Source organism: Otolemur garnettii, unplaced genomic scaffold (genome assembly GCF_000181295.1).
Source record: "Otolemur garnettii isolate 467f Iridium unplaced genomic scaffold, OtoGar3 scaffold00056, whole genome shotgun sequence".
NCBI lineage: Eukaryota > Metazoa > Chordata > Mammalia > Primates > Galagidae > Otolemur > Otolemur garnettii.
Window position 1 is genome coordinate 11,073,862 of NW_003852451.1, and position 9,645 is coordinate 11,083,506.

A 9,645-nucleotide genomic window follows, 5' to 3' on the forward strand; every position below is an offset into this window, starting at 1 on the left:
AAGATAATTCTTTGGACAATTACTAAAGTAAACTCTGTACATGTAAAATTGTCAGTAGTTTCCTTCTTAAAAGGGCCAGCATAGTCTCCTTAGAAAACTATTGTGAAAGAAAGCCAAGAAGAGAAGAGAGGAAGCAGCACGAAAGATTCCCAAGGATAAGGACGTGAATGAGGTGGGAGTTAGTGTTATGAGAACCTGGTTTAGATGTGGGAGAATCACATATCTCAGTGCAGAGTCATTAGTTGGAGAGATCGTTTTGGGCTCTAATTTTGTACCCCTCTTTCTTTTTGCTCCTCACTACAAAGTTTCCAGATATTCTGAAGGATTTAGGATTTTACAGACTATAGCAGATAGGAAAAGGACAGGGGATAGAGGCAACTTCGATTAAGGTCGTTCTCCTCCAGGATTTAGGGGTAAATATCTTGGTGCCATCAAATTTTAACTCTCTACTCCAGACATAAACTAATAAACTGCAACTTCATCTAGAATACTCTGGGAGAGTGGAGGAGAGGCCCTGAGAAACCAAGTCTTGAGAGGAACCGCAATGCTCTTGCAGAAAATCGCACCTCGGTCTTGAACTACATTGAATCTTTCATCGAGCGCCTTCCTTTCAAACAGTCACAACCACCTGGACTACTAATAAAAGGAAGAAGAAAGGAGAAAAACGAAGGGAGGAGGCAAAAATAACGCTCTAGTGGATCCAAGCAACGTCGTGAAAAATAAAAAAGAATGAACCTTAAAAAGGTCATTGGAACGCTGCAAGGGGCTTGTTTTTTAACATATTTGCACAAGTCTAGCTTAGCTCTATATTATAGAGAAATTCCTTGTTTACCATCCTCACAGGAGGTCCTTAAACATCTCCCTGCGAACTCCAGCGATTGGGCGCTTACTAGTTAGGGGAGGCAGCCGTCACAAAGGGTGTCCAGCTCGGGTGGCTAGCCGCTCTTTCCCTTGTCCGTAACTTCTACCCAGTGGTCTTATTCTCTCCTCGGATTTGATACCAACCGAGTCCATCCTTATTTCACTTGACCGAGTCTGAGCCGCAGCCCACCGTAGAAGCTGTAAGGGCTGGGCAGAGTTCCAGGCGAGAGAGGCGGAGAGGCGTGAGCAGCGCTCTGCAGCGCTTGTCAAAGAAATGGAGCAGCACCTCCTTTGTGGGCTGGAACATCCCCCTCCCGGGTGCACAGCGAGGACATTTGATCTGCCCGGTGATTGATAAGTGCGGGAGAGGGGCCGCCATCCCTCCCTCTCTCCTTTCCTCCTCCTCCCTCCCTCTCTACTTCCCTCCTCCCTCCTCCCTCTCCGCTCCCTCCCTCCTTCCTGCCAGAAGCTTTGCCCCTTGGCGAGCCTCTCCAGTGGGGATCTGCCTGCCCTGGGGGCGCCTCCCGCGCTCCACGCCGTGCCTTCCCTCCCGGACCCCACCAGTGCCGGGCAGTGCGGGCTCCTGTGCCTCCCCAAGTCGCAGATGCTACGGGCGCCTCCGGGGGAAGAACCGGGCGGCGCGCTCGCTCGGTAAGTTCTGAGCACTCGGGGACGCCTGGCTACGCTGCCGGCGAGCTGGCTGCCCTCAGCCCGTCTCCTTTCCCCTTTCCCGGCCGCTTGCCTTTACGAGGGGACCTGGCGTAGGCAGACTGGGGACGATCTGCCCCGGGCAGCACGCTGGCGGCCGTCCTCTACCCTCAATCCCTACTCGGGTTTCCTTGCTCTGGGACTTCCGAGCGGGCGGGGTGGGTCTGGACGCTTCCCGCAACCGGGTGGACCGCGCTGCCGGGGGCGGCCCAAGCACCCGGTGTGAGCTGCCGCTCTCTTGGAGTCCCAAGCCCAGGAGCGAGCGCTGGGCGAATGGCCGTCGCAGCTTTGGGGCAGTGAGCTGGCACCAGGCGTCTGTCTAGCGGCTTGGCGGAGGGAGGGTGGGGGACTGCACTCGCGGCCAGTGCCCCATTCTCGGCGACAACTGTGGACTCTCCAAGACCCCACGTTTCCCGGAAGAGTCCTTCTGAAATGGGATTCGACCTGGTTGCAGCGGGTGGGGTGTTTAGAGAAGTGGGCTGCGACCAGGCAGTGTCCCCTCTCAGGCCCGCGGGACTCCTCTTAACCCCCTAGCGGCCTGACAGGCCGGGATGGAGGTGGGCTGCACACCCGCGGTCACCCACAGCGTCCTGTGGAAGCCTTGGCGACCTGAGCCAGGCTCTTCTCCGTTAGATGAGAGTGAGACTGAGGCCACAGAGTCCTCGTTTAAGCCTTCCTCTCCTCAGCGAGGAAAGGGAGCATTTCGCCTATTTTAATGTCCGCCTCTGCCTCCCTTGGGTTCCCAGTTCATCGTCAATCTTTCCACCACCTTGAAAGCCTGCTCTCCCTAGCGGGGTGTTACAGCAGTTATTCCAGAAATGCCGGGCCAAATGAAACTTACTTTTTTAATAACTGTTCTGCAAAGCGTCTGTGGACACTCAGGAACAGGCAGGAGATGAAGGGTCAACCAACTGGTGTAGGAAGCTAACCACGGAAGGAAGAAGACCTGCCATGCCACCTCAGGGGTCGCGGTGTCCCTCCCTCCAGCTAGCTTATCCTGCATTTCCTTGATGCTCTAAGTGCCAAGAATTTCAAGAGCCTACAAATCCCCCCACTTCCCTGCCCTGTGAAATCCCCAGCAAAATAATCTCTCCTCAAGTATTGACAACATCAGTATCTTGAAGGAAATCATCGTATTTAAGAATGAAAACTAATATTCCACTTTCAAATATAATTTTCTAATTATTTCTTGATCTTAAGCAAGTCAGCATTTTCCATGGTTGAAAAATGTCCTCATGTGTAAAATGAACCTGATTTCTGAAGTCTTGTCCAGCTGTCACATTGACGTCTAGTCAATGAAAAATTAACCTAATTAATAAATGTTCATTGAATGAATAAATCTTCTCTCTCTAGGAACTATGTATTTTTAATATTTGGAAATATCCTACCAAAGGGTGTTAGGATAGGAAGGCTAATTATGTTGGGAATTGCATCAGTCTGCTTGCATCTAATGGAACAATTGCAATAGAAAGTGTAAAGCCATTCAAAGGGAGGCCCCTCTCCCCAGACCCCCTCATCTCAAGGTTGCCCTATGGCATAGAGAAGGACAATTGGAGGCTTGAGAAGGAAAGGATTTTGCTAAAGGCTAAGCAAGAATTATAGGGGGGAAAAAGGGATCCTGATGCCTGCTTGGTCCAAGGCTTTTGTTGGAAGGAGAAGGTGTGGAGGTTGAGGAAGAAAGCCTGAGAAAAATCCACTAGAAATCACCAGAGCCACAGGTTGCCTTAGTGTCTGAGTTTACAAACTACCTTCAGCCCTTCTTGGGGAGGAACAAGCTTGTATAAGCTGAACTGTCCCAGGACAGGGCTTAACATGGAAGCGGGGGCTTTTTGTACCCCCATGGGTTATTATTTTTTGCCTGTGTAGTTGTCTATTATTCCACATTTGACCAGACAATGGGACCCTGTGCTGACCCTCTCTACAGTAGGCCTGAACTGAAGGGAAAAACAAATTGAAGTGTTTTTAATCTGTGGAACAGGCACGTAGTTTGATCATTCCCACTTTATTTCATTTCCTCCTTGTCCTAACCCATCACCCCCTTACCACCAGAGACATTCCAAGGCCTTACAAGGCAACAGAAATAATAGTCACAACTTGCAAACAGACTCAAAACTGGGAGACACCTGAGTCGGGGGCGGGGGGGGGCTGTAAGAAAATTAAGGAGAAAAGAGATAGTGAAGGCAAAAACCCAATTCCTGGCCATTAGTAATACCCTAAAAAGGTTTTTAAACTAAAATTGGATGCTAGAGCTGAGAGGGCCCACCCAGTCTACCCCTTTTGCAAACAGAGACAGGAAGACCCCCAAACTAGTGACATACCTGGCAAGAGAGCCAGACCAGAATCCAGGCGACATGGGTCCTTATCCAGAGCTCCTTTTCCCTGGCCTCTATTTCTCAGGAGCCAGACTTTCTTCACTGCCTTTCTCTGTTCCCTAGCTCCCCTTCCTCTATGCCTGGAGGACTCAACCACCTGTCCCTGGGCTCCCACTCCCAGCTGAGCTCAGCCTGGCAGTGCTTTTCTGACACCCACTTCTCTCCTCCCTCCAGTACACGTTTAAACCTCATTATCTGGCTAAGTATAAACCTCAAGGGGAGAAGGGTTTTTGTTTTTGTTTATCTCAATCTATAAGCTAAAGTCGAGCTGGCTGTCAAAATCCAGACAAATATCTGTTTGGCCGGTCAGCACCCAGCAAGTAATTCTCTCAGCGCTGAACCAAAGCTCTGTATGTAAAGCATAAATCCCCCAAGAGAACTCATTGCCCTCCTACACAGACACACTGGTGCACGCACACATACCCCACTCTCCGCACCAAGAACATTCTAGCTAGGAGCTGGCAAGCGGCACCAGTCCTGTAGCAAAGAGACATACCACACACACACACACACACACACACACACACACACACACTCTCTCTCACAGCTCTTCCTGGGAGAGTCTGGACCCTCCTTGGAAATCTGGGATAAGACCTCCCAGGAATGGCCAGGTTATTGTTCCACAGGCAGTATGTAGGTGAGGGAGGGAGGTTTTGAGTGGAAGAGACAACTGAGAGAGGCCCAGGAGTCTGGCGGTTCCAGCACCTTAGCGGGTCCCCTCCTTGAGAAACCCCTCTGCTGGAGCTTCTCCAGCCACCAGCCAGTTTGGAGGTGGAGTAGTTCAGAATCAACTGACGCAGCCCGGAATTGAGCTTTGCAAAACCACTTGCAGGGAAAGGAAGCGTCCGCCCCACCCTCCCCCACCGCGCGCTCTCAATCCTCTGCCTGCCCCCTCCCCCGTGACGTCACCCTAGCCCTGTCCCAGGGAGCCTGCAAAGCCTCTCAAATTCAAACTGCTAGACGCACTGCTGCCGCCGCCACCAGATTGGAAACGCGCGCCCAGGCTCCGCCGTCTCAGCCGCCAGCCGACCTGGCCGGCCAGTTCCCCGACCTCCCTGCGCAATCGCACCCTGAATCCCTGGCGGCACAGCTTTCCTCTGCTCCAAACCTCCTCTTCCTTTCCTGCTGCCTGCTGGATTTTTTATTTCTGCGCACCCCCCCAACCGAATTAAATCGAGCAACAAAAAGCGGGGCGTCCTCCCTGGAAGCGGCGTCTTCTTTTACCTTGCTCTCCCTCTCTTTCTGAAGATGCTAAACTCCTGGCGGACTGCAGAGGAGGGGGGTCCCGTCTTCTCCTGATGTGTGAGTACCGCCCCCCTGCGCTGTCTTTGCCGTCTCCACCCCCGCAGCCAACCCCCTGATTCCTGATTTTCCCACCCCCTTTTTGCGCAGTTTTTAAAAAAAGTAAAGCAGTTTCTGCTGTGAGCCCAAGACGGGCAAGACACCAGAGAGGTCTCTTCAAGATACCCCAGGGGAGGAGGAGATGGGCTGGATTTAGTAGAACAACTCCTTTACTAATGACTCCGCGGCTAGCTGCTCCCCGTCGGGAAATCAGGTGCAAGCTTGTGTGTTCCTGGATGCGTGTGTGGGTGGGCTAGGGTTGGGGGGAGGGTAAAGAGAGGAGAGAAGAACCGCTTTGAAAAACGCAGTAATTTCATTCTGCCCTGTTGCCCACCCACTCATTCTCCTTCCCTCCCACTCTGCCTCCTTGCTTTGCCATTTTAATCAGGCTTCCTTCTTTCTTTTTTACCCCGTACCCCGCTTCCTCCTCCGCCCCTCTCCCCAAGGTTTGCCTGTAGGTACCTGAGCTGACACCGAAGGTGCCTAAAGATGCTGAGCAGCGTTTGGTTCCTCAGTGTGTTAACCGTGGCCGGGATCTTACAGACGGAGAGTCGCAAAACTGCCAAAGACATTTGCAAGATCCGCTGCCTGTGTGAAGAGAAGGAAAACGTACTGAATATTAACTGTGAAAACAAAGGATTTACAACTGTCAGCCTGCTGCAGCCCCCCCAGTATCGAATCTATCAGCTTTTTCTCAATGGAAATCTCTTGACTAGACTGTATCCAAACGAATTTGTCAATTACTCCAACGCTGTGACTCTGCACCTGGGTAACAACGGGCTGCAAGAGATCCGAACCGGGGCATTCAGTGGCCTGAAAACTCTCAAGAGACTGCACCTCAACAACAACAAGCTAGAGGTATTGAGGGAGGACACCTTCCTGGGCCTGGAGAACCTGGAGTACCTCCAGGCTGACTACAATTACATCAGTGCCATTGAGGCAGGGGCATTCAGCAAACTTAATAAGCTCAAAGTACTCATCCTAAATGACAACCTTCTGCTATCGCTGCCCAGCAATGTGTTTCGCTTTGTCTTGCTGACCCACTTAGACCTGAGGGGGAATAGGCTGAAAGTAATGCCTTTTGCTGGAGTCCTTGAACATATCGGAGGAATCATGGAGATTCAACTGGAGGAAAACCCGTGGAATTGCACTTGTGACTTACTTCCTCTCAAAGCTTGGCTGGACACCATAACTGTTTTTGTGGGAGAGATTGTTTGTGAAACTCCCTTTAGGTTGCATGGGAAAGATGTGACTCAACTGACCAGGCAGGACCTCTGTCCCAGAAAAAGTGCCAGTGACTCCAACCAGAGGGGCAGCCATGCTGACACACATGTCCAAAGGCTGTCACCTACAATGAATCCTGCTCTCAACCCAACAAGGGCTCCAAAAGCCAGCCGGCCTCCCAAAATGAGAAATCGTCCAACTCCCCGCGTGACTGTGTCAAAGGACAGACAGAGCTTTGGACCGATCATGGTGTACCAGACCAAGTCCCCTGTGCCCCTCACCTGCCCCAGTAGCTGTATCTGCACCTCTCAGAGCTCAGACAATGGTCTAAATGTAAACTGCCAAGAAAGGAAGTTCACTAATATCTCTGACCTGCAGCCCAAACCTACCAGTCCAAAGAAACTCTACCTAACAGGGAACTATCTTCAAACCGTCTATAAGAATGACCTTTTAGAATATAGTTCTTTGGACTTGTTGCATTTAGGGAACAACAGGATTGCAGTCATCCAGGAAGGTGCCTTCACAAACCTGACCAGTTTACGCAGACTTTATCTGAATGGCAATTACCTTGAAGTGCTGTATCCTTCTATGTTCGATGGACTGCAGAGCTTGCAATATCTCTATTTAGAGTATAATGTCATTAAGGAAATTAAGCCACTGACCTTTGATGCTTTGATTAACCTTCAGCTACTGTTTCTGAATAACAACCTACTGCGCTCCTTACCTGATAATATATTTGGGGGCACAGCTCTCACAAGGCTGAATCTGAGAAACAACCATTTTTCTCACTTGCCTGTGAAAGGAGTGCTGGATCAGCTTCCAGCTTTTATCCAGATCGATCTGCAAGAGAACCCATGGGACTGTACCTGTGACATCATGGGGCTAAAGGACTGGACCGAACATGCCAATTCCCCTGTCATCATCAATGAAGTGACATGTGAGTCTCCTGCGAAGCATGCAGGGGAGATACTGAAGTTTCTGGGGAGGGATGCTATTTGTCCAGACAGTCCAAACTTGTCAGATGGATCCATCTTATCAATGAATCATAACACAGACACACCTTGGTCACTTAGTGTGTCTCCTAGTTCCTATCCTGAACTACACACTGAAGTTCCACTTTCTGTCTTAATTTTGGGATTGCTTGTTGTTTTCATTTTATCTGTCTGTTTTGGGGCCGGTTTATTCGTCTTTGTCCTGAAACGCCGAAAGGGAGTGCCAAGTGTTCCCAGGAGTGCCAACAACCTGGACGTAAGTTCTTTTCAGTTACAGTATGGGTCTTATAACACTGAGACTCAGGATAAAACAGATGGCCACGTCTATAACTATATACCCCCACCTGTGGGTCAAATGTGCCAAAACCCCATCTACATGCAGAAGGAAGGAGACCCAGTAGCCTATTATCGAAACCTGCAAGAGTTTAGCTACGGTAACCTGGAGGAGAAAAAAGAAGAGCCAGCCACACTTGCTTACACAATAAGTGCCAATGAGTTGCTAGAAAAGCAGGCCACACCAAGAGAGCCCGAGCTGCTGTATCAAAATATTGCTGAGAGGGTCAAGGAACTCCCCAGTGCAGGCCTTGTACACTATAACTTTTGTACCTTACCTAAAAGGCAGTTCGCCCCTTCATATGAATCTCGACGCCAAAACCAAGACAGAATCAATAAAACCGTTTTGTATGGAACTCCCAGGAAATGCTTTGTGGGGCAGTCAAAACCTGACCACCCTTTACTGCAAGCTAAGCCGCAATCAGAACCAGACTACCTCGAAGTTCTGGAAAAACAAACTGCAATCAGTCAGCTGTGAAGGGAAATCATTTACGACCCTATGGAATCAAAGGATGCTGCTCCAAACTCCTGGAAGCACTGCATTTGCTTTTTGTGTTTGTTTGTGTTCTCCCTTTCCCAGCATTAATGGGGGACTCTGGAAATATTTGGGAGATGGGGTGAGGCAATGATATTGCTTTTGCAAGTTTTCCTTTAAATTATTTCTCTCTTGCTCTCCTCCCCTGTTTTGTTTCCTCTCTTCTTAAGAACCATCAGTGAACATGAATGCTTCTACAGTGCAGTTTTCCTATATTTTGTTTGTGGTTTTGTTTCAAAACCATCTTGTTTTTCCATTGTGGAAGGAGAAAGAGGAGATGGTAGTGAATTAAGACAGACTAGGCAAACTTTTCACATCAAAATGGATATTTAGGGTATTTTGTAGAAGATCTCCAAAGATCTTTTGGGACTATAACTTCTTTTGTAAATAATGATATATGGTATTTCCATACTCAGTTACCAAGTATAGCCACTGGGCATCACTTCTTTGTGTTAAAGTGCCTTCGCACTTTAAGTACATTACTTAAATGTTGCTTTTAGCTTTGATAAATTGAACATATTTTAATGTGTTGTATTTTTGAAATTGAAAACACTGTAAAATAGATAGATGTTTCAGCTATACTGAGTCAACATACAGTTTGCTTGAATTATAGAAACCAGCCTGTCATAAAATGATTCTAGTTCTAGGACTTTGTAGACTTAACTGTAAAATATTTCCTTTCCTCTGGGTTTGTTCTAAGTGATTTTATTTAAGTAAACTAAGGGGGTTTAACGAGGGACTAGAGGTAATAAGCCGCCTCAGTTGGGATTAATAATTCATTAATAAAATATATTTAACCCAATATCAGAGTGAATTGAACAATTAATGCCCTTCCGTAAATCATTATTTTACCCTAACATGGTCAGTGTCTTAGATTATTTTCCTAATTAAGAGTACACTACACAACTTGTAATATATTTTTTCTGCATTAAATTAGATATTTTTATAAATTTAAATGAAAGAGTCTGTATTTCTAACTTTTTAATTGAAATTAGTATTTTTTCTGCCTATTGAAACATTTTCTATACACACACACACCAGTAGAGGCCGCCACACACCTCATTTAACAAAGACATAGGAGCCATTCAGTACCTTGAAGGAAGATTCAAAAGGTCAAATTAAAACTTCCCAAGTAAGTTCTATACAAATTCAAAGCAATGGAGATAAAAATGTGTATATGACTTTCGATTTCTTTTAGGAACAAAGGTTAGACTCAGAATAATTCTCAATTTTCACATTTCTAACAAAGCAGCATTTTCCTCTTGAGTTTGATTGAAGT

The 9,645-nt window shown here is 48.0% G+C and overlaps 1 protein-coding gene across 6 annotated transcripts; it reads left to right on the forward strand.

Annotated features, from left to right (window-relative positions):
- The first annotated feature begins 1,313 nt into the window (after nt 1–1,313).
- SLITRK2 (SLIT and NTRK like family member 2) lies at nt 1,314–9,168 on the forward strand. Of its 6 annotated transcripts, none has more exons than XM_003792411.1 (5): nt 1,314–1,516; nt 3,857–3,915; nt 4,706–5,247; nt 5,355–5,496; nt 5,729–9,168. In XM_003792411.1, the coding sequence occupies exon 5, from the start codon at nt 5,772–5,774 to the stop codon at nt 8,307–8,309; it is 2,538 nt and encodes an 845-aa protein (XP_003792459.1). In that variant the 5' UTR covers nt 1,314–1,516; nt 3,857–3,915; nt 4,706–5,247; nt 5,355–5,496; nt 5,729–5,771; the 3' UTR covers nt 8,310–9,168. The 6 variants fall into 6 exon arrangements, with proteins under 6 accessions (XP_003792459.1, XP_012662171.1, XP_003792458.1 ...); XM_012806717.1 differs by having other exon boundaries at nt 5,190–5,247; nt 5,355–5,506; XM_003792410.1 differs by having other exon boundaries at nt 5,190–5,247.
- The last annotated feature ends 477 nt before the right edge of the window (nt 9,169–9,645 follow it).